At 56.5% G+C, this 25,839-nt stretch overlaps 3 protein-coding genes and 1 long non-coding RNA gene across 11 annotated transcripts; 2 read left to right on the top strand and 2 right to left on the bottom strand.

Annotated features, from left to right (window-relative positions):
- On the top strand, positions 1-4,888 carry Epor (erythropoietin receptor). The gene is made up of 8 exons (XM_003461245.4): positions 1-255; positions 1,113-1,248; positions 1,692-1,870; positions 1,950-2,107; positions 2,480-2,633; positions 2,729-2,816; positions 3,788-3,875; positions 3,970-4,888. Exons 1-8 carry the CDS (start codon positions 141-143, stop codon positions 4,579-4,581), a joined length of 1,530 nt encoding a protein of 509 aa, XP_003461293.2. The 5' UTR covers positions 1-140; the 3' UTR covers positions 4,582-4,888.
- A 1,588-nt stretch (positions 4,889-6,476) lies between these two features.
- On the bottom strand, positions 6,477-8,276 carry Swsap1 (SWIM-type zinc finger 7 associated protein 1). The gene is made up of 2 exons (XM_003461260.5): positions 8,004-8,276; positions 6,477-7,251 (listed from the first exon to the last, which is right to left on the bottom strand). The coding sequence occupies exons 1-2, from the start codon at positions 8,247-8,249 to the stop codon at positions 6,748-6,750; spliced, it is 750 nt and encodes a 249-aa protein (XP_003461308.1). The 5' UTR covers positions 8,250-8,276; the 3' UTR covers positions 6,477-6,747.
- A 94-nt stretch (positions 8,277-8,370) lies between these two features.
- On the top strand, positions 8,371-16,116 carry LOC101788519 (uncharacterized). Of its 4 annotated transcripts, none has more exons than XR_010040395.1 (4): positions 8,371-8,684; positions 9,069-9,172; positions 11,563-11,692; positions 13,133-16,116. It is a non-coding gene; the product is annotated as an uncharacterized LOC101788519 (long non-coding RNA). The 4 variants fall into 4 exon arrangements; XR_002790552.2 differs by having other exon boundaries at positions 8,373-8,684; positions 11,580-11,692; XR_010040394.1 differs by having other exon boundaries at positions 8,375-8,684; positions 11,580-11,692; positions 13,129-16,116.
- A 906-nt stretch (positions 16,117-17,022) lies between these two features.
- Positions 17,023-25,654, bottom strand: Plppr2 (phospholipid phosphatase related 2). Of its 5 annotated transcripts, none has more exons than XM_063228701.1 (10): positions 25,309-25,654; positions 24,061-24,179; positions 23,472-23,545; positions 22,541-22,729; positions 22,303-22,438; positions 21,390-21,661; positions 20,608-20,784; positions 18,816-18,911; positions 18,466-18,517; positions 17,023-18,321 (listed from the first exon to the last, which is right to left on the bottom strand). In XM_063228701.1, the coding sequence occupies exons 1-10, from the start codon at positions 25,506-25,508 to the stop codon at positions 17,972-17,974; spliced, it is 1,665 nt and encodes a 554-aa protein (XP_063084771.1). In that variant the 5' UTR covers positions 25,509-25,654; the 3' UTR covers positions 17,023-17,971. The 5 variants fall into 5 exon arrangements, with proteins under 5 accessions (XP_063084771.1, XP_063084770.1, XP_063084772.1 ...); XM_063228700.1 differs by having other exon boundaries at positions 18,816-18,938; positions 25,309-25,634; XM_063228702.1 differs by having other exon boundaries at positions 18,816-18,938; positions 25,234-25,633.
- Between the last annotated feature and the right edge of the window lie 185 nt (positions 25,655-25,839).

Genomic DNA, 25,839 nt, shown 5'->3' with positions numbered 1-25,839 from the left:
CGCTGGAGGCTCCGGGCCGGGAAGAGCCTGGTCAGCTGTGTCCGGCGGAGGCAGCTGCTGACCCAGCTGTGCCCTTTGCCAGGGGTGGGGGACAAGGGACAGGAGCCCTGGGTTCACGGGGGGGAGGCGGAGGCGGCATCATGGACCACCTCGGGGCGCCCCTCTGGTCCCTAATTGGCCTTCTCTGTCTCTTGCTGTCTGGGGCAGCCTGCGCGCCCCCACCTAACTCCTTGGATCCCAAATTTGAGAGCAAAGGTAAGGATCGATGTATGCGCGGGCACCACACAGGACTGTCTCTGCAGGGCAGTGTTCCAGCCCTGGACTCCCAGGCTGGGGTCCACGCCAACTTCTGAACCTCCACGCTGGGTCCTGGGGGGCTGAGCTGATTTCTGAGCCTCTAAACCGGCTCGCAGTGAAATAAGCCAGAGTCTGAGTCCCTGAAATGGGCTCGGTGGAGAAGGCAGAGAAGGATCCAAGGCCGTTGCTGCATATTTTTAGGGGGTCTTGGACTTGCTACATGGCAATGGGACGGGGTGCTAGTGGGCCGTCTCCCCGAAGCCTGAGTCCCCGCAGGGAGGGGACCCAGGGGGTGTCCAGAGGGGAGAGGGTAGAGCCGGGTCCGCGCCCAAGGGGCTGGTGCCCAGCTGCCAGTAAACACGGTTTGTGGCTGGCACCGGCCCGGGTCCGGCCGGGGGGAGGAAGGGGCGGGGGCCACGGTTGGAGCTATCGTGCAGCCGGGAGCCTGTGCGGGCCGATAGGGGCCGCCGGTCCGCACCCACCGGTGCACGCGCGCGTCCTGGGAGGCTTGAGGTGGGGCAAGCGGCGGGGCCGAGGTCTCCGAGCTGCGTGCAGCTCACCGCGCGGCGTGAGCGTGCGAGCGGCTGGGGGGAAACTGAGGCAAGCAACCTGAGCCCGTGAGCTCGAAGGGCGCCCCCTCTGCAGCCCCGCGAGGGTGCTGCGGGGGAAGAGAGCGGGGCGGGGCTTTTTTCTTATCGGGTCCCCACAGGCAGAGGGAGGCAGGGGAGGGGGGCTGGGGCCAGAGCCAGGTCCGGCTGCCCTGACCCCTCCCCTCCCCTCCCCTCCCCTCCCCTCCCCTCCCCTCCCCTCCCCAGCGGCCCTGCTGGCGGCCCGCGGGCCCCAGGAGCTTCTCTGCTTCACCGAGCGGCTGGAGGACTTGGTGTGTTTCTGGGAGGAAGCGGCAAGCTCCGGGGTCACCTCCAGCAACTATAGCTTCTCCTACCAGTTTGAGTGAGTAGCGGGGAGACGGGCGTCCTAAGGTATGGGGTGGGGGGCTCCCCAGGAGCTGAGTGGTGCTTCCTATGCTAGGACGCTCCTGGGGTCGGGGCTGGCGTGCCCCCTAGTGACGCGGGCTGGCACGCTTCTTTATCCGACGGTCCTCCCCTGCGGCTCTGGGCTCCCGCGTCACTAACTGACGCTGGAACGCCCCCTCGTGGTGGTAATCAAAATGCCCCAAGGCGGGGCGTGGCGCAGCACACCTGCAAACCCAGCCCTCAGGAGGCTGAAGCAGGAGGATCGCTAGGGGTTCGAGGCCAGCCTAGACTATACAGCGAGAGAGACCCTGTCTCAAACAAAACAGAAGCTCCCAAGGTCTGGGGTGCACAGATTCTTTAGCCCCACCCCCGCGCCCGTCTCCAATGTGTTCCCTTCCCTTTGTGTCCCCGCGTGCACAGGGGCGAGCCTCCGAAGCCCTGTCCCCTGCGGCAGGCGCCCACCGCCCAGGGCGCCGTGCGCTTCTGGTGCTCGCTGCCCACGGCCGACACATCGAGCTTCGTGCCCCTGGAGCTGCGGGTCATGAATGTCTCCTCCGGCTCCCCACGTTATCACCGGGTCATCCACATCAATGAAGTGGGTGAGTGCCCCGTGCTCGCAGAACTGGTGCTGAGGGGGGTCCCGAACTCCACGTCCCTGACCGCGCGCCCGAACCGCAGTGTTCCTGGACGCTCCCGTGGGGCTGCAGGCGCAGGTGGCGGAGGAGCGCGGCCAAGTGATCCTTCGCTGGCTCCCGCCGCCTGGAGCACCCATGAGGAGCCACATTCGCTACGAGGTGGACGTCTCTACCGGCAGCAGCCCAGGGGGAGCGCAGAGAGTGAGGCCCTCCGCTACAGTCCCTTCCCCAAAGTCCTAACTCGGACGCCCCACATTCCAGTTCCTTCCTGCCCAAGGCCACTCCGCACCCGTGGCACATCCGCTTTACCGCGCGCCTCCAATACACCTGAGCCTCGCGTCCCAGACTCGGAGACCTGATTCCCTCTCGTTGCCCCCGCCCACTATTATATAGCTCGGGTCCCGCCCCTTGCTAATGAAGTCTTTGCTCTGATTGGTCTTGAGCTTAGTTGGGTCCCGTTCCCTGTTCTCATTGGGCCCTGCGTGCCGTCCTTCCTCTCCCCGATTGGCTGGATCTCTTGGGGGCGGGCGATGCCTCTGAACGCCCGCCCCTCGTCTGGACTCCACCCACCAGGTGCAGATCCTGGAGGGCCGCACGGAGTGCACGCTCAGCAACCTGCGAGGCTCCACGCGCTACACCTTCGCGGTTCGCGCGCATATGGCGGAGCCCAGCTTCGGTGGCTTCTGGAGCGTCTGGTCCAAGCCTGTGTCGCTGCAGACGGCTAGCCGTGAGGCCCTGACTGGGGTTTAGGAGGAGCTGGGGGGGAAACACCTGACAAACCACCCCCCTACCTGACCTCCCACCCGTCCCCTCCTCCCCCAGACCTGGACCCCCTCATCCTGACGCTGTCCCTCATCCTCGTGCTCATCCTGCTGCTGCTGACCGTGCTCGCCCTGCTGTCCCACCGCCGGTGAGCCCCCGTGCGAGCACCTGGCCCAGGCCTGCCCTGGAACATCCCACACCGTGTTTGCTTTGGGAAACCTCAAAGAAGGCTCAGAGAGGGGCGAGTCTTTGCCTGAGATCACACAGCGATGAGTCGTGCTTGGGGACGTTTATCTGGTTTTCCATCCTCCTCAAGTGGCTGCCCCTCTTTGGATCACTTGTTTTTCCATTGCCACCAATTTTGTCAAACTGAGTAGCTGGATTTAGTGGAAAGATCTTAAGTCCCCGCCCAAAAGTGGTGTTTTATATATTATGATCTAAACTGTTCCAAGGTGTTTGTAATTCCAGGCACACCCAGGGTGAGCCACACTTGGCAAAGTCTTCTTAGATAAGGTTCCTTCTGCCTGGACTGCCCTTCCTGCCCCCTTCACTAGGGAGGCTGTCTTTCGAGGCCTCACGGCACTGGGAAGAGAGTGGAGAACAAGCTAGGCTGTCTCCACAAGGCCCAGACTTGGTGGATCTCAGAGTGTAGTCAGGGAGACAGGCAAGCCCAACAAACATGGGAACTGAGAGCCAACTGATTATAAATCCTGATGAGTGGTGTCATAATGGGAGCAATTTGGATTTTGTTTGCTTGTTTTGCACGTGGAGTCAACACAAGATCTTGAGCGTGCTAAACATATGCTTTACCGCTGGGCTACACCCCCAGTCCTGGATTTTATTCTGAATACATTGGGAACCATGGGAAGGGGTGATGAGGGAACCTGCCTTGATGGACCCCCAGGCCAAGATTAGACAAAGCATAAGTCAGTGTATATTGAAATCCGATGCATCCTTCAAAACCCTGTTCTGGTGACCCTTCTAGAGGGCCTTGCTATTTTTCTGGCAAAGCCCCTGCCCCCAGCCATGACGGATTCTTCTACCTCCATGATGCCTGTGACTGGGCACTGGGAGGGCAGGGGTTGTAGGTTGTGTTTGTGAACTTGTTTCTATCGATAGGACTCTGAAGCAGAAGATCTGGCCTGGCATCCCCAGCCCTGAGAGTGAGTTTGAGGGCCTCTTCACCACCCACAAGGGTAACTTCCAGGTAGGTGGCTTGGCTGTCCCCTGGGGTGTGGGGACTGTCTCGCTCCTGGCGGTGGAGGCCCAGAGTTGTGAGCAGGCTGGTGCTGTCTCCCCAGCTCTGGCTGTCACAGCGCGATGGCTGTCTGTGGGGGAACCCTTGCACCCCCTCTCCAGAGGACCCCCCTGCCCGCCTGGAAGTCCTCTCCGAGCGCTGCTGGGGGCTGACCCAGGCAGTCGAGCCAGGGGCAGAGGACAAGGGGCCCCTGCTGCAGCTGGCAGGCAGGGAGCCCGCCCAGGACTCCTACCTGGTGCCGGACAAATGGCTGCTGCCCCGGAGCCCGCAGGGTGACGAGCCGCCAGGCTGCAGGGGCTGCTCGGACATCGTGGGGGCCCTAGATGAAGGCTCAGAGGCCTCCTGCTCATCCACCTCAGCCTTGAAGCCTGAGCCAGAGGAGGCCCTGGCCACCAGCTTTGAGTACACCATCCTGGATGCTGGCTCCCAGCTCCTGCACCCACGGGCGCTGTGCCCTGAGCCGCCCCCCACCCCGCCCCACCTCAAGTACCTGTACCTTGTGGTGTCGGACTCCGGCATCTCCACTGACTACAGCTCGGGGGGCTCCCAGGAAACCCAGGGAGGCTCCTGTGATGACACCTACTCCAACTCCTACGAGAACAGCCTGGTCCCCAGCCCCGAGCCTCTCACCCCCAGCTACGTGGCCTGTTCTTAAGAGCCCAAGGTGGCCCACCAGAGTCCCCAGGGCTGGGGCACTGATGGCCATCGACAGAGCCACCCCGCTCAGGAAGCCACAAGCTTGCAGCATTTTTAACTATGTATAGCTTTTTTTTTTTTTTTTCCGAGTGTGTACATATATATATAAATGTGTTTTTTCTATCTTGACTTCTGCAAACACCCTGGGAGCCCGTCCTTCCCTGTGCCAGGCCATAGGGATAACAGTTAAAGCCCGTGAGCTCAGTCTGAAATTCTGGACTGGAAATCCGAATATTAGTCCTAATAAAATACATCAGTCAGCACAAGGGACGTAAGCCACCACTCCAGGTGGCTCTCTGTGTTCTTGGTGACTGGCCGTGTGAAGCGGTTTCTCTCTCCTATCTCAAAGCAAGCAGGTGCAGGCATCCCCAGCCTGGACCCTCCTGCAATGCAGCTCCCTCCTCCCTTAGGCCTCTCAGGGACTTCTCAGCTGGATCTAATCCCACTGGCTACTCAGGGAAGGTCAGCTGCAAGATCTGGCCTAAAAACCGGCTCTACCTTTTCTTGCACATTTGATTGGCCAAAATCAATCATGTGATCACAACTAGACCAAAGGCATGCTAGGAAATGTTCTGTACTTGAATACTCAGGGAGAAGAAAGCTGTTTAATGAACATCTAGCTGGCCTGCCCCTATGATGGTAATAATTCAAAATTATATGAATCAGGCCGTGTTTTAAGAAAGCACTGTGTTAGTGGGACAAAGTGGTGTGTGCCTATAATCCCAGCACTGGGAAGGCTGAGGCAGGAGGAACTCTGCAAATTTGAGGCCTGCACAGGCTCCATAGTAAGTTCAGGGCTGGGGATTTAGCTCAGTGGCATAAGCGCCTGCCTTGCAAGTGTGTGGTGGTGAGTTAATGATCCCTGGTACTGATAAAAAAGAAAAAGACAGAAAACAAAACAAAAACATAGTAAGTTCAAGGCCAGCCTGAATGGCATAGCCAGACTCAGTCTCAAAATATGCAAAAGAAAAAAAAAAAGCACAGTGTGGATACCAAGTATTATCATGAGACTCGGTGATAGTTCTGGTTTAACTACTGTGTAAAAAGTCTGGCATAAGCTAAGAAAGCTGAGCACACGCGTGCCATATGTGACAGCCATCCCACGTCTCGGTATGTACCCCAGAAGCATGCACGGAGCAGCCAGGACGTCATCCTCCCCCAGACTCACATGTGCCTCTGATTTCTTACAAGGCTGCAGAGTGACCGCCTACCTTGGCTTTCAGTTTAATCAGGGGGTCTGGCCGAGGCTGCGCGTGTGTCTCCAGTTCAGCAAGTGGCTGGTGTCAGACTCACACTGTTCGTCACCGAGGACCACGGCTGAGCTCACACAGATGAGCCGTGATTCCAGGGGGCGAACACATGAGACCTCGACTCCCGAGGCCTGGGGAAATTCTTCCCAGAGCTGGCTGCAGAGCCGGTCCCTCGCTAACCATAACCTAACTCTGGCTGACGCATTCCTTCCTCAAGAACGCTCTGTGCCCTTGGTTACCCGGCTCGTCTCATGCGTCTGGCTACCTTTTTCCTTTATGCGAGCACGATCGCCAAACACCAAGGCTCTGCTGCTTCGTGGCCTTTTGTTCCGTGAAAAGCTATCAGCCCAGATCCCGCAGCAGCACTATGCTGCCTCTTGCTCTTTACACTCGGTGCCCTGACTTCAGGCAGGAGACTGAGCCCACTGCAGGGGTCCCCAAAAGAGCGGGACCCTGAGTGCCAGAATGTGGACAGTGGTAAGTCACTGTAAATAAACTGAGGTATAGACACCATGGAACAATACGCAACAGGGAACAAGCAATAAGCTGGCTGAATCTTGGCAACAATGCAGAGTGGCCAAAAAAGGAAGGAGGAAGCCTCAAATTATAAATATAATGAAATTCTTTATATAGTTCAAAACAGTAAAAAAAAAGTTGCTTGAAAATAACATGCATACAATAATGCAAGTTTTTGTTGCGCTGGGGATGGAATCCAGGGCCTCACACGGGCTAGCCAAGCACTCACCACGGAGCTACACCTCCAAGCCATATAATTCGAGCTTTTAAGGAGAAAAACACTCTGCCTTATGTAGGTCTTGCTTCTGCACCTGTCCCGGGGTAAACTGAGGCAGGGAGAGGTTGTCACCTTGCAAAGCTCAGAGCTGACCCCTGGAGCTCGAACTCTTGTCGAGGCTGGGCTCCCTTGTCTGATTAGGCCTCGAGGTGATGGTCATCTCTCCATCGGGTCTGAAAGTCACAAGCCACTCTGCCCTGGGGCGCGGCCCGCCTGACTCCAGGCCCACTCGGAAGCCCTGCGCTCCCGGGCTGGCTTCATCGGCCTGCAGCCAGCACTGCGCCGGAAAGTAACGTTGGAGCAGCGCCCTCTGCAGGGCCTCCCCGCCATCTGCCTCCTCCTGGGTCTGCAGGGTCACTATGAGCCCGCACTGCCGGCTGGGGCCAGCTCGCTGGCGGAAGTAGGCAGCCGTATCCAGCAGCAAGGCGGCCAGGTAGGTCGTGTCCTGGCCCGCCGGATCTTCTGCTAGGTACTCCTCCAAGCCATCGAGCAGCAGAAGGGAGGGCACCGGGCCCGTGCTCTCATGGGCAGAGCACAGGACCTGGAGCAGCTCTTGCGTTGAGGGCGGATACTGGAAGCGAATCTTCTAGAAGATTCAGAAACAAAGAAAAAGCCAGATTCAGCGCAGGAGCCAGAGTCTCCACGCTCTGCTTCTGTTCACCATCACCACTGACGCTGGGGCCGGAACCCGGCCTTCCTGCTGAGCTGCCCTGACCATGTTTATTTTTTCGAGTCAGGGTTTTGCCAAGTCACTAAGTTGCCCCGGCCGCCCTTGAATTTGTAACTGTCCTGCCTCGGCCTCCCTGAGTACTGGGATTGCAGACCTGGCCACCGAACCGGCTCGAGCCCTGCTTCTTTGCGTACTTTCCGGGACTAGGTTGACTTCACACCTAGCTGACTCCAGGATGAAAAAGCGGCTCAAAGCATTAAATATTCCACTCCCGCCTGTTTTTCCAGCACTTTCCACCATGGCGTGTTGAATGAGGTGCGATCTTTTTTCTCCCCCCTCTCTCTAAATAGGACAACCTGTCCACCAAAACCCTGCGCGACCAGGACTATGTGGTTCCACTGATACCCTGTATTTCTTCTTCTTAACCCTGAATCCGCCCCTTGTGCATCGCCGCTACCTAACGCCGACCCGTGATTGGACAGTCCTTCAGTCAATCCTAGTTAAATTTCGCACGGTCCCATCCCTCGCGTATTCCACCCTCCACTTCTTAACGCTGTTCAAACTTGCCCGCCCACTATCTCCGCCATTCGCCTATCTATCTGTCACTCAAACGCCAATCTGCCTCTCCACTGGCTGGTATACTTCTAATCCCACCCCCATTGTTATACCTGCAGCCGCCAAGGCTCCAGTGTTCGTGCAGTACCACGGGGCAGGCTTTGAAGAGGCCTCCGGGTCAGGAATAGGACAGGCCCTCGACCCTCTCCTGCTGCTTCCAGGGCCGCGGCAAATAGCAGCGCTGTTTTTCCAGAACCTGGAGCACCGAGCAGCAACAAAGGCGGTCCAGACTCAGCCGTATTCTCCGCAATCCCAGCCGCGCTGCCTCGGTTTAGCACTCGCCTCAGCACCTCCGCCATTCGTCGCGTACCTCTGTCCAATCGGTGGCGAGTTCCCAGCCTTAGTCCCGCCCAAGATGGGGCCTCATTGGTTACAGTGGGATCCACTCCCCTATTGGTCAGTGGAACTGTCCATCAAAATTAGAGCTCACCAGCTCCTCCCCCGATGAATAGTTAAAAAAAAACCAATCGGATCCTGCAGAGATGGCTGGTGGAGAGAGCGAAGGGCTTCCTTGGAGGAGTTGTGCTGGTGGACGCAATATGATACCTTTTTTTTTTTTTTTTTGTCAATTAGTCGAACAAATATAAGGGTTGAGAGTTGGAGGGAGTAAGCCCAAATCACGGACTCAGTAAAGTCTCCTAGTCCCGGTTTGCCGGCCATGATAGCTGAGCAGAGTGTTGTGATGGGCATGTTTGTGTGAGGAGTTGCCGGTGTCACCCAAAGACATTTGTGAGGTGAATGAGCGTTATACATCCGAATATCGCTCAGTGTTTGGGGCCACAGGCTTAGGTATACACGTATGAAGAGTAAAACGCCTCCTCTTCCTCTCTGGGGTAGGGGCTAGTGGTGTTTGTTTGGTCTGGTTTTTGAGACAGGGCTTTGCTATGTAGTCCGGGCTGGCCTTGAACTCCTGGCAATCCTGCTCCGCAGCCTCCTGGGTGCTGGGATTACAAGCAAGCGCTACCAGGGCTGGTGGCCTGCGGTCTTCTTGAGTATGGCTTGTGTTAAGCAGAGGAGAAAAAACCAAAGAAGAATCAGGAGAGGAAAAGAGGGCCTGGGAGACGGAGAGCCGAATACAATGTGCACCTTGTCTGCCTTGTTTGTTTCTGTCTCCCCAGGGCTCAGAATAGCGAGCGCTGAAGTTTCTAAAACACATTCTCATTAAATCAGTCAAGGGAGGAAGGAAGTGTTGATGGGAAGCTGCAAGAAAGGGAGAAACAAGGTGAGTAATCACCATCGCTACCTGGGTGTCCTCACCCAGACGTCGCCCCTGAGCTGCCACTCAGGCCTGCGTTGCCAGGGCAACCTTGTCTCCGGGTAACTTCCAAGCGGTGCCGTTGCCTGGCGACCCACGGGTAGGGTGCAATTGTGATTTCCTGGGTTTTCTCTCTGCCTCCGGGACCAGCAAACCGTTCAACAACATCCTCCAGTACACCCACTCACACAGCTGGGCGTCCCTGCACACACACACACACACACACAAAGTCGTGGCATCGCTCTATAAGTTCCATTTCCCAGATTCCCACATCCACATACTGGCAGCTCCACCCTACCCTGACACAAAGCACCCTCTGCACACTCAGTTGTACATTACTCTTTGCACGACCACACACTAGAACACACTGGGACATGACTGAGCCTGCAGCTACACAGTCACGCTGTGAGACAGTCATACCACACTGTCAAACACATCTCACCCCACAGATCCCCAATATTGCATTCAACTCTGTAAGTGCACAAGCACTGAGGAGTGACCCACAGCACAAAACTATGTGCACAGGACCGTGTCCAACCCAGCCCCACCACAGGACCTTTGCATTTGCCATTTCCTTGCCAAGAGCAGGCAGGTCACAGATAATCCTTTGGTTAATTTTTTTCTTTTGTCTGTTTGAGCCAGGGTCTTGCTGTGCAGTTCATGCTGGCCTGGAGCTCACTTTGGAGCCCAAACTGGTCTTGAATTTGCCTTAGCCTCCCTAGTGCTGGGATTACAAGCATGCACACCACACCTGGATTACCTTTGGTTCATTTTTAAACCCCCCCTAAGTCTCTGGTGGAGCACCACCTACTCAGAGACGATCCCTGACCACGTGTCCAGAGTTGCACACCGTTTCATTGGTGTGGGTGTTTTGTTTTTGCAACACACAGTCTCACCCTGTTGCTAGGCTGGCGCTGAACTCCAGGGCTCAAGCAGTTCTGCCTGCCGCATAGCTGGGTCCCCAGGTGTGAACCCCAGCGTCCAGTGCAGCCTGCATTCCCCAGCTACTTACCTGTATTTCTCTTTCAATATCAGTGACAACATGGGGCGTGCCTCCCCTGTGGAACAGGGCTGTGTGGGAATAAAGTCTTTGTCTGCTTTGTTCCCCAACGTCTCCCTGGCTCCTGGCACACAGCACCTGCCGTCCTGTAGGTGCCCAACACTGTAGGCTGAGTGAGGCCATTCAGGGGTGATGCCGACCTGGGGCGTGGCCCTAGAAGATAATTCTTCCTCTGCTTCTTGGAATTCTGACTTCATGTCTTTACGGAAGGTGCTTTAGACAGAGAGGCTCAGCTGGGTGTGGTGGCAGCACACACCGACAATCCCAGCATTCTGGGAAGCTGAGGCAGGAGGACTAATTTGCCCCCAGCCTGGGGAACGTAGTAATTTAGGAAGACCCTGTCTCAAAATACATACATGCTCACATTTACACACATGCATACGGGCTCAGTACGGAGCTCAGCAAGAAAGGCCTGGCTTCCATCCCTGAGGTCCTGGGATCCATCCCCAGTGCTGTGAGTCCTTAAGAAATTGTAGCTGCTGTCAGCAGGGCCAGGCCAGGGGTGAGAGCAGGGCAGTGGAAAGTGTAGGCAGGGTGCGCCCGCGCCTCTCCTTGTAAGATTGGCGCATGCTCGAGAGGTTCGTTCCTTTGACAACTGTTTTGTATTTGATTTTTTCAGTATTTGATTCCGCAATGTGAGGGGTTTTGCCAACCCAGGGCTTCGCACGTTCTGAGCACGTGCCGTGCTCCCGAGCTACCCCTCCAGCCCCAAAGCATTGTTTGAGCACCCACTGTGTATCCGAAGTTGTTCTAGGCACTGAAGACCTACCAGCGAACAAACAACTAAGTCTTCTAGTGAAGCCGACATCCTAGTGGCGGGGGGAGAAAATTTAACCCTAATAAGCAGGAGAGAAAATGATCACTTCTTGGGCTGGGGATTTAGCTCCGAGGCATAAGCACCTGCCTTGCAAGCAGGCGGTCGTGAGTTTGATCCCCGATACCGATAAAAAAAAAAATGATCACTTCCTAAGAGCCTTCCGTAGGATGGATGGCTGGCATATCTAATTCTGCGGCTAGGGTTCGCAGCTTCGCATGGGGTGGTCAGCGTTAGCTTCTTCACTGGAAAGGTGACATTTGAGAAAACACTTGGACCAGGCAAGGAATACACCCAGGTGGACACACCCTCAGCACCAAGGCCATTGGAGCCCAGGGAGACAGCTGGCCTCTGCTTTGGGTACCATGGAAATCCGTAAGAAGGGTTTGCGTAGGGGATGAGTGTGTTCTGACTTCTAAACCAGAACTCTGTTTTGCTCAACTTGAATTTATGATTTGTTTTTGATTTTTTTCTTGATAAAAGTTCTTGCCCTGATACAGGATCTTGCCCTGAGCTCATGATATTTCCCAGCCTGACCTCAAACTCACGGCAGTCCCCCTGCCTCAGCCTCCTGAGCACTGGAATTACAGGCATTACCATCGTATCATGCCTGGTGAGTTTATGTTGAGATGTCAAATAGGTTTCTATGTATTTTTATTTTTGTATTTCCGCCTAAGATACCCATGCCAGGCCCTAGTTTATGTGCTCTTTGTCATCCGTGTTTCATTTTATTTTATTTGCGTCGGGAATCGAACTCAGCACCTTGTGCTTGCCAGGCAGGCGCTTTGGCTCTGCGCCGTGTCCCGGGCCCTGTTGTGTGTGTTTTAAAGCAGCACCGCGGACAGCGGTACGCTCTGACCATGGTGCTGAAGTCTGCTTTTTTCCTGACCCAAGCAGAGGCAGCTTTAAATTCAAGAGGTCCCTTCCGCCTTGTCTCACCCCCGGGACCTCCGTGACCCCTCCTGCTTTTTCTCCACGTCTCCTTCCGGCTCATTCTGTTGCAGACACACAGACCTCTGGGCTGCTCCCCGCACACAGCAGACAAGGAAATGCCCTGACTCAGGGCATCCGTGTGGCTGTCCCCAGACGCTTTCCTGTTCCCTCCCTCCCCTTGTTCCTTCTCACCTCTCACGTCTCGTGGGGAGCTTCCCCGGCGCCCCCTTGAAAGCCTCACCCGTGTCCACACCCCACGGCCTTCAGGCCTCCTTTGCTGGTGAGTCTTTCACTGCTCACAAACCAGCGTCTCGCTTAGGAGAGGCCCTAATCCCTTACGTAAATTCTTGATCTCTACAGTTTAGAACTCAGAATTTTTCAGTTTTGAAAGGTGATAGGGTATAACACACAGGGGCTGGGGATGCAGCTCAGAGGCACCGCGCCTGCCTGGCAAGCTCAAGGTCCTAAGTCCGATTCCTGGTACAAAGAAAGAAAAATACATAAATAAATAAAACCAAAAACAGTGTGTGTGAAACACATCTTACAGCCACGTAGCGTGGCACGTGCCTGTGATTTCAGCACTTGGGAGGCTGAGGCAGGAGGATCACCAGGAGTTCAAGGCCAGTGCAGGGTGTATGAGCAAGTGTGACACCAGCCTCCACTACACAGTGAGACCCTGTCTCCAAGACACATAAATACACAAACGATAATGGGCCAGGGGCTTAGCTCAGGGACACAGTACCTGCCTTGCAAGTGCACGGTCATGAGTCTGATGCCCAGTACCAAAAATAACAAATAAAGCCCTGAAACATGCCGTACCTGGCACCCCTACAGACATCGGGTGGGGACCGCCCAAATCTGAGCGTGGCGTCTGCAGCATGAAAAACAATATTCACATCAAGCAAAATAAATATGAGCTGTAACTAACCTTGCATCAGTTCAGATCGTGTTTCACCCTAAGAGAGGTACGCAGGCGGTGTTGGTATTCAAGTTTTCGTAACATTTGGGAGTGTGGCTCTGTGTATAGTTTATCTTTATTGCGTGTCATTTTTTTTTTTTTGTCTTTTTCCTTTTTATCGGTACCGGGGATCGAACTCACGACTGCCTGCTTGCAAGGCAGGCGCTTATGCCGCTGAGCTATATCCTCAGCCCCTGTGTCATTTGTTTTTTGAGACAAAGTCTTGCATCGTCGTTCAGGCTGGCCTTGAGCTCACTGTACACCCCAGGCTGGCCTGGAACTCGCCGTGACCCTCCTGCCTCAGCCTCCTGAGCGCTGGGATGACAGACATGCACCGCCATGGAGCACCGACCAGCACAGAAACAGCCTCTCCAAGTTCCGATGTCCAGACCCTGGACCATAACGAAGTGAAGAAGAAACCAGGCTCGCAGGCGGGGCCCCGGCACCCAAGGTCCTGAAGGGAGCGTCGAAGCCCAGGGGAGAACAGAGAGACCTCAGCAGGAGCCCTGCCTCGCTGCGCTGCCCGGGGGCAGCTGGAACCTGCAGGTACTCGGCGACTGCTGGCAGCCCCACAGGCCTCCCTGGGAATGCAGCGGACTGCAGTGCCGGGGCGTTGTGTGGGTTCGGAGGTCCCCCAGGAGAGGGCGATTGTCCAGTTGCCATCTTGAAAAGAGGCCAGCTAAGGTCAGACCTCAGAGCAACTTCCTGCTCCATCCGGGGCTGCAGTGTCAACATGAGGGGGAGCAGCTTCAGGCCAGCAGCAGGCACGCGGGATGCTGCAGGCTGGACACATCTAACTCTCTCCCCTCTTCTGTGCCTCTGTTTCCCCCCATAATCCCTTTTAAGTTTCGTCCCACGACAGTAAACCACCGTGGTGAGGGCATCTTGGCTGTATCCACCTTTCTGGTTGGTTTTAGATTTTTCTGTCTAGCCCCAAATCTAGTTCAAACAGCTCAGGGTGGCAAATTGCCACTCACTACACCTTGTCATTTGCTAGACTCTATTTGATGCTGTTGGTATTGCTGGTTGTGCCACTTTACCCAAGGTTATGGGCTGGGGATTTAGCTGGGCTGGGGATTTAGCTCAGCCACATAAGCACTTGCCATGCAAGCAGGCCGTTGTGAGTTCAATCCCCGGTACCGATAAAAAACAAAACCAAACCGAGGTTATGGAATTGTTCTACTCAGTGTTTTTTTTTTTTTCCCTTAGAGACAGGGTCTCACTGTGTATTTCAGGCCGGCCTGAACTCAGTATGTAGCCCAGGCTGGCCTTGAACTCATGGCAGTCCTCCTGCCTCAGCCTCCCAAGTGCTGGGATGACAGTCCTGTGTCACCACGTCCAGCTACATAGGCAGCAAGCTCTCATCCCCGGTAAACTGAGGAGACAGGATTTTGAAAGACTCAAAACCAGGAGCCAACTACACCTGGAAAACACCTCAAGTAGTCATTTCCTAGGGATTCAAAATCCTAGCAATAAAGCTCCTGCCATTAGCAGTTTACGAGCATGAACCCAGAAATTAAACAAGAAAACAGAAAATTAGCACTTCAGCAAGATGGAATCAATGAAACAGGTCCAAACATATCCAGGGTATTAAAAATTCACTGAAAGTACCTGCTGAATGAGCCAGGGTGAGCACAGAATCTCAGATATAGAGACAAGATTGTGGTTACTAAGCATTAAAGAGCAGTTCAGAGCCAGGTGTGGTGGCTCACGCCTGTAATCTAGCACTCGGGAGGCTGAGGCAGGAGGATCGCTGCGAGTTCGAGACCAGCCTGGGCTACACAGCGAGACCCTGTCTCAAAAAGACAAAAGAAAAAAAAAATGGTGCTGGAAGAACTAGCTTTGCACATGCCAGAGATTGATACTGGACCCAAATCTTTTCACCACGCACTAAAGTGAAATCAAAATGAATCAAAAATCTAAATGCTAAACAAAAACTAAATCTTCTGGAAGATACAATAAGGGGAACTGTTGACGGCGTTGGTGTAGGCAAAGATTCTGAACAAAACTAGTTTCCCAGCAGTTATCACAAGGAGTCAACAACTGGGATCTCATCTTATTAAAAACTTTTGCACAGCAAAAGAAATCACCCACAGAATGAACAGAAAATCCTCAGTGTGGGTAGAAGATTTTCCAGCTCTTACTCAGCCAAGGACTAATATCTAGAATGTATTTTTAAAAACTTTAAAAAATCAGACCCTCCCCCTAATTCAAAGGCCCAATCCAAACGTGGGTGTCGAAGATGAACAAACACTTCTTGGTTGGAGAAATAAATATGGCAAATAAATATATGAAAAAATGCTCAGCGTCCCGGGTCACTTGACAGATGCAAATTAAAACGCTGAGATTCCATCTCATCCCAGAGACATGGATTGGTATGAAGAAATCAACCAACAACCAGTGCTGGCGAGGTTGTGGGGAAAGGGAACCCCTCTTCACTGTTGGTGGGAGTGTTGACTGGCACTTCGGTGTCTTCCTGATGAATTAAAAGTATCGCCACAGTGATATACGTGCACCGTTTATAGCAGCATAGTTACAACAGCTAAATGTTAGAAACAACTGGAATGCCCATCAGCTGATGAACCAATAAAGATGTATTTTTTTTAATCGGTACTGGGGATCGAATTCATGACTGCCTGCTTACAAGGCAGGTGCTTATGCCGCTGAGCTAAACCCCCAGCCCCAAGATGTATTTTTTTATAAGGAAGGAGACATTTCTAGCTAAAGAGATGCACCTTGAGACCATCCTCTTAAGTGAAATGAAACAAACACACCTTTAAGTATCACACTGTGTACAAAATTTACTGTGTGTATATAAGGGCCAACGTGTGTGACAGATATTAAGAAACAGGAAGAAAATGTTCAAATGGGAAGGGAACTGGGGAGCAGGGAGGGGAAAGTGCGTGACAAGTAAATAGGAAAAATGGAAATAAAGCAAATTTAAATAAAGAGGCAAGGGCGTGGAAGGGAAGATATTACACCATGTATAGGTATAGATTCCCTGTGATGAATGCTATCAGTACGTGTATCTAAAATGGACCAAAAAATACACTAGAGCAGGGGTTGGCCAGCTATTGACTGTGAGCTCAGACAAACCCCTACTGGTTTTGTTTTTAAATAAAGTTTTATTGAAAAAATAATGTGAACGAATGTGGGTAGGGATTTATGTCTGGTCACAGCTGTGACCTCTGTACAGAGCACTGAGTATTTGTTTCCCTCCCTCTGCAAAATTCACTTCTACAATCTTCACCTCACAGGTGATGGAGCTGGGAGGGGAGATCTGCGGAAGGTGATTAGGTCCCGAGGGTGGGGCCCTTTAGAATGGGATTAGTGCCCTTATAAACGAGGCCCCAGCGAGCTCCTGCGCCCTTCCACTGTGTTTGATTAGAGAGAGATGGCTGTCCACGAGGAACATGTCCTCACCAGACACCGAATCTGCCTATGCCTCGATCCCGGACTTCCCAACTTGCAGAATTTTAAGAAACCTGGGACATGCTAGGTATTTATATAGTGTTTGTTGAATGAAAGAATGACGGTGTAGATCCCTCTTTTCTGGTCCCTAGAGGACACGGGTCCCAAACGGTCTGTCTAAAGCCCCTGAGGCGTCTGTCTGTAGTTCCCTGCCCCCCCGCCCCCCCAGGCTGCAGAACTCTCCGCAGCTGGGGCTTGGGCCAGCTCACAAGCATTCTTCTCACCCCTGTGGCCAGGCGCTCAGCGTGGGGGTCTCCGGTGCCCCTTGGTATCCCTCGCCAGTTGAGACCCTGGGTCTTCCTTAGTCTGTCCCTTCCGCCCTCTGAACACCAGCTGAACCCCAGCCCCTCGGGAAACGCAGGCATGTGAGTCCCTCGCTGTGGATTTGGGGTCTCAGGGGCTTCAGCAGAGCCCCGACCAAGAAAGGCTGGCGGAGGAGGATGTGGGCCCCAACCCCCAACTCCCGTGGCCCGCTTTGCCTCCCCAGCTTCGTCCTCAGACAGACCGCGCCAGCTCCCCCACGGCGCCTCCCAGCCACGGAGGCCCACGCCCGGGGGAGGCAGGCAGGCAGGCAGCCAGACTTCTGCTACAAACAGGTTTTTATTAAAGATGAGAAGCCAGGTCTTTGTTAAAGATGGGGAGTGGGCAGGACGGGAGGACAGCGTGTCTTCTGCACACTGCCTTTGGCTGCTCAGGGGAGGGGAGCCCCTCCGCTCTACCCGTGCCCCCCGAGATGGCACGTCTGCCTAAGGCCCAGGCAGGGTGGGCAAGTGACCAGGGACGGGTGGGGAGGAGTCCTTGCCCACAGCCCTAATAAGAAAGAGAAGGCCTTGGGGAGTGCCCCGGGCTCGGGCAAGTGGAGACACAGCACCCTGAACCCCAAAACCTCAACTGGGGCAAGCCCTGCTTAAGTAGGGAACCGGCAAGGACTGGATGAGAGGGGACACACGGGGGTCAGCAAGGGGGGCTCCTAGGACCTGGTCCCTGGGGAGTCTGCCTCCCCCCCCTACCTGGGCTCTGAGAGTCTGAGGACTGAGGACCTGCGGACAAAGGATGACCCCACCCCTCCTCCGCGTAGACTCGGGCGGTCCCCCATTGATGGAATCATACCCACCCATTCTAGAAATTCTGAGAGCCAAGGCCTCCTATTCGCTGTTGAGACACCGACCGCCCCGGCTGGAGTTGCCCACTGGTGTGAGGAGGTCAAGAAGTGAGAGGGAGGCGCCGATTGGCTGGAATAAACTTGGCGGTGGGGATTCTGAGAACCGGAGGCTCTCATTGGCTGGGCAGTGACCAATAGGGTCAAGTTTCAGCCCTTAAAAGGGCAACCCTAGGGGCGCGGGCCCACCCGCTAGACAGGTACTGGATGGGTGGCCGGAGAGGGAGGGGTTCCCGGTTTCCGTCCAGCCACCTCCTGATCTGTGACCTGGCTGCTTTGGGGGAGCCGGGCTTGGCACTCACACGGCACACGCACACACACGCACGCGTGGCAGGGGCAGAGGGCCTGGCCGACCCTGGGGTGGTGGGGGCTCACAGCAGGTGGTCGCGGCTGGCGAACAGGTAGGGGCTGAAGTTGTCCCGGTGGAAGGGGGACGGGTAGAGGCCGCTGAGGGTGTACAGGTCCCGCAGCAGGGGCGTGGGCAGCAGCAGCTTCCGGCCGCGCCCCCCGCCCCCGCCCCCGCCCGGCCCCCCAGGCCCGGGGGAGGAGGGCGAGGGGCCCTGGCTGGGCGCGGGCGCGGGCAGGGGCAGGGGCAGGGGCAGGGGCGTGGGCTCAGACCGCAGCCGAGGGCGGGGCACACGGGGCGACGAGCACAGGGCCGGGGCCCTGGAGGACACGCAGCTGGGCATCAGGTGGCCACGGCGGGCGCAGCTCTGCGGCTCTGCAGGTCCGGGTGGGCGGGTTAGGACCACAGCGGGCCGCAGGGGGCGCCCGGGAGCGCTCTGGCCTCCGGGTCCCCGCATCTCCACGCCGCCCCCCACCGCTACCTCCCCCACAGCCCCCACCCCCGCCTCCCCTCACTCACTGGATGGGGCGAGCCGTGCCGGTGTCGAATGCGGCCTGCAGGCCTCGGGTTCCTGAGACAGAGAGGCAGAGGGAAGGGGCTAGAGGACCCCCGGACCCCGCCTTTCCAGGTGAGGCGGGCGCACACCCGAGAGCCCGAGGAACAGACAACGAGAGTTTGGTGGCTGAGCGCTGTCCCTTGGGACGGAGGGACAGGAGAGGGCGCACTTCGTCCTCCCGGGCCGTTCCCTGCCTAGGACCCGGTCCGCAGATGGGCGCCCCCTTTCCCCCAGTGGCCCTACATCCCCACCTCTCGCCTCACTTCCTGCCTCCTGGGCCCCCTCCACCCGCCACCCTCTCCAGCCCCCTTACCTGGGGCACACTTAACTTTTCGAGGGGGCTTTCCATGGTGGGCGCTGGGCCCAGGTCCTCCCAGGGAGAGAGCCTTCGGCCAGAGGGGGGCCGGCTCTGGAAATTGTGCACGACACAGGTGACCTTGGACAGGGGGAGAGGGATGTGTTGAGGCCAAAGGCCAGGAACACAGGAGTCATGTGAGTATCGTGCCCATTTTCCAGATAAAGAAACTGAGGCTCGGGTTTTCAAAAAGAGGTAACATGACACTAAGAGGCACTCTTTGTACCTAAGAGGCAGGTAGCATTACTATTTACCCCACAGGACTGGGACTAGTTAGGCAGAGTGGTGCAAGGTCAGCTTTCAACTTGTCTTCATTAGAGTTTTTGTAGTGTACAAGGTGTCAGGCATACTAGGCTAACACTACTCTTCAGCTATAACACAAACTCATTTATTTTTTGGAGGGGAGAGGGGTTCGTTTGGACTTTTTTTTTGAGATAGTTTCACAATATAGTTCAGGCTGGCCTTGAACTCACAGAGATCCTCCTGCCACAGCCCCACAATGCTGGGATGACAGGTGTGTACTATCATGCCCGGTTTAGGGTCATTTAAATATTTTGATATTTTAGCTAGGCATGATAGCACTGGCTGTCATCCTAACACCTGGGAAGCTGAGGCAAAAGGATCACAAAGTTCTAGACCAGTCTGGACCAGATATTAAGACCCTGTCTCAACAAAACAAAACAAGTTTGATATTTTGTACCTTGTAGATGTTTGGCATGAACCCTTACCCCATAATGGAGATTGAAGACAGAACTACATCACCAGCCTGTTTTCATTTTTTAAAAACAAATAGGAAACCAGGTATGGTATTGCACACCTGTAATCCCAGCACTCAGCAGGCTGAGGCAGGAGGATTGCTGTGAATTCCAGGCCAGCCTGGACTACATAGAGAGTTTAGGGCAAGTATGAACTACAAGTGAGACCTTGTCTCAAAAAACACGAACAGGGCCTGGGGTTTAGCTTAGTGGCATAAGCACCCGCCTGGCAAGGGTGAAGTTGTGAGTTCGATCCCCGATACCAAAAAAAAAAAAAAATCAAAACAAAAAAATTGAGATAGGTTCTCACTAAATTGTCCAGGCTAGCCTTGAACTTGCTGGGATTACATATATGCATCACCTAGTGACCATGACTTTATAGTTTTTATTTAGGTGAAATTATTTTTTCCAGATAGGCATCTCGATATGTAGTCCAGGCTGGCCCTGAACTCACTATGTAGCCCAAACTGGCTTGGAGTTTGTGGCAAGCTCCTGCCTCAGCCTCCTGAGTGCTGGGATTACAGGCCAATGCCACCATGCTCAGCTTTCTTTCTTTGTCCTAGAACCCAGGGCCTTCACACTGAGCTACATCCCCCCTTCTCTTTTTCTTCTAATTCACCAAATTGCCCAGGCTAGATTTGACCTTTTCATCCTCCTGCCTCAACCTCCCAAGTGCCTGGGATTACAGACATGAGCTACCATACCCAGCATGAATTTAATTTTCAAGGTATTTCATTAAAGCATTATTTATCTTGATCACTGAGTGTTCTGGCACTCAACCCCTTAAATTTGGCACCGAGGGAACGCCTCATCCTGACCTCGGTGCTATTACTGTCCCATTTCATGGATTGGAACACCCTGGCAGGGGCAGGTTAAAGTACTCTCCTGGGTGCCCATAGGGGTCTGTGCTTTCCATATCATGCAGCCTGCCTTGGGCTAGGAGGGACACGGGGCGTGGTGGTCTCCCATGCAAAATTGGGTGGTCAGTGACTCACCAGAAAGGTGGCGATGGCCGCCCCGGTCAGGAAGCCGGCCAGCACATCTGACCAGTGGTTGCGGTACTCGGCCACGCGGACCACGCCCACCAGGAAGGCGGGGCACAGCAGGGCCAGGCAGAGGGAGGGCTTCACCAGGCGGGAGCCCTTCACGCGGAACACCAGGGTCACGTACATCTGTGGGGGCCACATTCGTCAGGGTCAGGCAGAGCTTGGGTTCCCATCCCGATCCCGTGGGGATACTGCCTTTCTGGCTGGGGGCGTGGCCAGGAGACAGGTCAGAGTCTGGGGCGCCTGTGCTCCCGAAGATGTGGCGAAAGATGCTACTTGGGTTAGGGCGTGGCCACAGAACCAAGGGGGAGGAGTCAGGGCCAAAGGGGCAGGTCCAGGAGCCCCGAAAGGTGGCATTCCGAACCCCAAGGGACCACTGGCAGGGTTAGAAGCATCGGAGGCCAGAAAAAAAGAAACAGTCAAAGCAAAGCAAGGGACACCCGCCCTGTCCGTAGGTCCCTACTCAGGGGGTGCGGCCTCACGAGGCGGAGCCCCGTGCAGAGTCCTGAACCCTCCAAGGGGTGGAGTCAACCTCTTGGGCGGGGTGTAACTGGGGCAAGGGGCGTGGCTAGGCGCCAACGAGTGAGATCACTGGCCCAAACAACACTCAGCCTCGAGGGCGTGGTCAGGCTGGGGGCGTGTCCAGGGACCATGCATAGGCCCCGCCCCAGGACAGGGTCACAGCACTGGGGTGGCTTCAGGGAGGAGGGGAGCCTCTCCAGGCTGCTCACCGCGGTGTAGGTGACCGCGTAGGCGCAGAGGGCCGCGTCCTTGCAGGGGAAAGCGCGGCGTGCGGCGGCCACCAGGCTGGGGCTCCCCGCGCAGGCGCCCTGGTCCGTGACAAAGCGGTCAGGCCCTGGCCGGTCAGGAGAGGGCGGGGGGCAGCCCAGGGCTGTGTAGTTGGGGCGACACACGGACAGGAAGTGCGGCGTGGGGTTGCCGGTCACCACCTGCCCCGCGTTGGCGAAGATGGTCGTGGTGAAGAGGCCAAAGGAGTACACACCTGGTGGGGTGCGGAGGAGGTCACTCTGAGCACCCTGAGGACCTCCAGCCCTCTCCTGGAGCCTCCTTAGGGCTCCACAAGCACACCGGGGACCCCATCATCGCTGGGCTAAGGTGCCCCTTTCTTTGGGGTCACTATGATAGCAGTTGGGGTCTCCCATCCCTGAAGCCCTCACTTTGGTACATCCAGCCTCTGTCCCTCTGGGGTTACCCACCCCATGTCAGGAATGGGTTTTCTTCCCTTGGAACCCCACTATAGCTGAGGTTCAACACCAACCAACCCAACAGTCCAGGTCTGTGTCTGGGACTTCCTGGGATTGCCCTGGTGACATTTTGCTCCCCATGCTGTGACCAACTGTGACAAGAGGGTCACTGAACATGACAGCCGGTCTCATCTCCCTGCCCTGTGGCACCATGGTGCTTGGCCACCAGTGTGTCCCTCCTTTTCCACCCGGACTGTCCTGGCCTCATTTTGGGGTCTTCTTCCTCCAGTTAGCGTCATAGATGGGGCAGATGCCACCGAGGTCCCCAGAATCTCTACCATGTCAGACCTGAGCCCAAGACTCTCTCTGCTCCCTGAATCCCCCACTTCTGCACCTGTACCCCTCCTGCCACCACAGGGCCTGCCCTGGCCTCACTCACCCAGGAAGCGGACCAGCCTCCGTAGCGGGGGGCTGAAGCGGCAGCAGGCCCCTGAGATGATGGTGCTCTCCCCGAGGATGGGGCTGGCTGAGGGTGGCGTGGGGAAGAAGGCCCGGCCCAACTCCCCCAGCAGGATCTGTGGATGACACCAAGGTGGGGACTTCCTGGCCTTCAAGCCCAGATCGCCACCAGCCCCACAGGCCTTCCTGCCTCCCGGGAGGTGACCCCCAAGTCTCACCGTGAGGGTGGGCCCCGCAGTGACCAGGGCATAGATGAGGGCGGGAGGCGCCCGGCTGGTGGCCTCGGGCCCCGGGTAGGGCTTGGCATAGGTGCTGTCATAGCAGAAGAAGCCCTGCGTGTGCACTGGGAAGGTGTCCGTGAACTCCAGGCGGTAAGCAAGCAGGACCACGATGCCCAGCAGTACAGACTGCACAGCCAGGGCAGGAAGAGGCAGACAGGGAGAGAGAGATCAGAGGTGTGGAAGGCAAGGACACAGAGACGCAGAGGCAGAGGGGGAGAGGCAGACCCTGGACACCAGGGACCGACCAGCTGGGCGTGGCGATACACGCCCGTCACGCCAGCACTGGGAGGGCTGAGGCAAGGGGATCGCCGTGAGTTCAAGACCAGCCTGGGCATTATGGCAAGACCCGTATCAAAAACAAACAAACAAAAGCTGGACAGAGACCAAGACAAAGAGGAGGAAGAAAGGGGAGAGAGAGAGGAAGGGAAGTGCAGGCCTCGGAAGAGATGGAGATGGGGGGAAGGAAAGCAGGGAAAGAGGGGACGGAGAGGGAGAGAATGGGAGGGAAGGGAATGATTGGAAGAAGGGGGAGAAAGATCACAGGGCCCAGGCAGAGAACAGAGACAGATAGACGGACGGATATAAAATCCAGAGGGCAGAAATAACTGAAGTATGACCAATACTGCAGGTGCCCTTCTGTGGGCAGAGTGTCCTGAGCTCCTTCCTTGAATGCAGCCATTTTTCTTTCCTAATGTTTCTAGAAGAGAGGACTGAAGTTGCACCCATTTTATGGATGAAGAAACTGAGGCTCAGGTGCCCAGAATCCTGCAGTTTGGATGGATGAGGCCGAGAGGACCCTTCAGAGCCTAAGCTACTTCTCATGAGAAGACAGATGTGTCCCCTCTGGAAAGGGTCCTGAGGTCCTCACCTCTACAAAGACGAAGCAGGGGATGATGGAGAAGCTCCTCTTCAGGTGAGGTCTCCCTCCCGCCATGGCTGGGCCTGCAAAGGCAAGGAGGGGTGGGCGCTCCAGGTGGACTGTGGGGACCCCAGCCCCATCCCTGAGCCCTGCGGCCACACCTCTGCAACCCAGGGCCTGCCCCGTGGCCCCTGTGCAGAGGGCACCCCCAACACCACCTGCCCAGCCTCCTCTGGGCTCCAGAGATACTCCTGTGGCCCCTCCCTCCACAGCCTGCAAAGAGATTGTGACCCAGGCGTTTAGAAGGACCACTCCCCCTCGGCCTTCACAAGAGGTCCCAGCAGCTGTACGGAGACCCCCCCACTTCCCCACTGGGGCCTCCTCTGTCCTCTGGGGCTTGGCATCTGGTGCGGGCCGCCCTCCTCCCAGCTGCCCCTTCCCTCTCCTCCTAACCCTCCATCCCTCCCCCCCAGTCCAACCTGGGGCCCAGCACTTGAAGGCAACACAGTCACAGCTCCTGACCCCCATTCCCCCCTGGATCTCACCTGTGAAAGCACCTAGGGCTTCCTACAGGCCGCCCCCACCACCACAGACTCACGGCCGCTGCTGGCAGCCAGCAGGGCAGGGACGGTCACCTCCATGGTGCAGGTGGGGAAGCTGAGGCCCAGGCAGGTGACAGTAGGCACTCTGCGCCCGGTGTTCCATCCACAGGTCACTCTGCAGTGTGACACATAGGGTTAGGGTCACCAAAGGTCCTAGAGACCCAGAGCCACCCAGCTGGGAATGCCAGCGTGTGACCCAGCCGGAGCTTTTATCCTGGACATCACACACACACACACACACATACACACACACACACGCAGCGACACGGTATCCATCACAATGACAACCAGGCACAAGAAAGGCCAGCTCATTCACACAGGTCCCCAACATCCATGACATGCATCACCACAGTCACACACATGCATGCCAAGTACAGTGCACATGGCCTGACATGGACCCTCACACGGGTCACCCCTGTCCCCCCCCCAACACAGTCAGAGGGACCCTGCTCAAAACAGCCCCAACCCTGACCCTGCCAGGGACTGCAGACTGCGACACACTTGAGATGTGTCAGTCCCCTCACAGGATAGGAGTCACCAAGCCGGTCACAGAGTCACACCCCCAGTCCCGGGCACTGGGTGACAGCCACACACGTTAACAGTCCATTACCCACCACCCTCCTGAGGGTCACCAGAGACACCTGGCGCCACGCAGTCACAGCCACATGGTTAATCAAGGGCACATACATGCAGTGTCTCACACACACACACACACACACACAGATGCACGAGAAAGGCGCACACGCCAGCTTGCGGGAACAATCGCCATCAGAATGAGCACACAACAGCAGTAACACAATGACAGTGACATGCACACAGCCGTCAGGACCACCACACGGCCACCCCAAAGAAAGCTACACCCTGCAACGGCACACGCACGCAAGCAGGCCGACACCCACCCAGCGACAGCCACGGGAGACAGCCACCCGCTCGTGGACACACCCGAAGCCAAACGAAGACAGCCACCGGACCTCAGTTACACAACCACACAGTGACAGCCGCACGGCCACAGCCACCCACCGTCACCCGCGGTGGCTCTGCTCCTGGGGACAGGGTCCCCCTGCGAGCGCCCCTCCCCCAGCCCCATCCGCCGCCCCAGCTCGCCGCCTCCCCTCCCCCTCCTCGCGCTGCACCCGAGAAGACACGATCACGGGAGCCGAGCTCCCCACCTGGACAGGCAGATCGAGGGGCAGGAGGACGCCCCCGGGGTGGGGAGGGGGGCGCCCCAAGGCCCTCTCCCTCACCCCCGTCTCGGCTGTCTCTGCCGCTGCCAGAGCCCGCTCCGCCTAGACAACCTGGCGTGGCAGGACCGACGGACGAGTGGTCCAGTCGGCGGACACGGGGACAGGGACACGATCGAGCAGCCCAGCCGATCGGCCGGGCCGGCCACACCGCGCAGACTCCGAGCTGGGAGGGGCGGGGCCTCCGGGCGCCTCATTTGCATAGGCAAGTAGGGCGGGGACTAGGGACATAATTAGCATGTAGGGCGGGGCCTCTCCTTGGAGATGGGGCGAGCTAGCATAGATTCTGCAGGAAGGGAGAACGGAGGGGGAGGAGGACCCCAGGATGGGGGCGGGAGGGATCTGGGGGAGGGCGGGGTTTCGGAGCTTTGCCCAGCTCCCCCTCCTCCCCTCCCTGGGTCCGTTTCCCCTTGTCCGTCAGAAGCGGAGACTCGAACCCCCCCCACCTGACCCACACCATCTCTGGACCTTCCCTGACCCGGGGGATAACGGGGTGGGGGTGGGGTTCCTGCACAGGAAGCAGCAGGGGCAGGA

This window comes from Cavia porcellus, unplaced genomic scaffold (genome assembly GCF_034190915.1).
Source record: "Cavia porcellus strain 051 isolate PalLab524CR breed Dunkin Hartley unplaced genomic scaffold, mCavPor4.1 scaffold_17, whole genome shotgun sequence".
Lineage (NCBI taxonomy): Eukaryota > Metazoa > Chordata > Mammalia > Rodentia > Caviidae > Cavia > Cavia porcellus.
The sequence above is the reverse complement of the archived record's forward strand: the minus strand, read 5'-3'. Positions and strand labels throughout refer to the sequence as shown.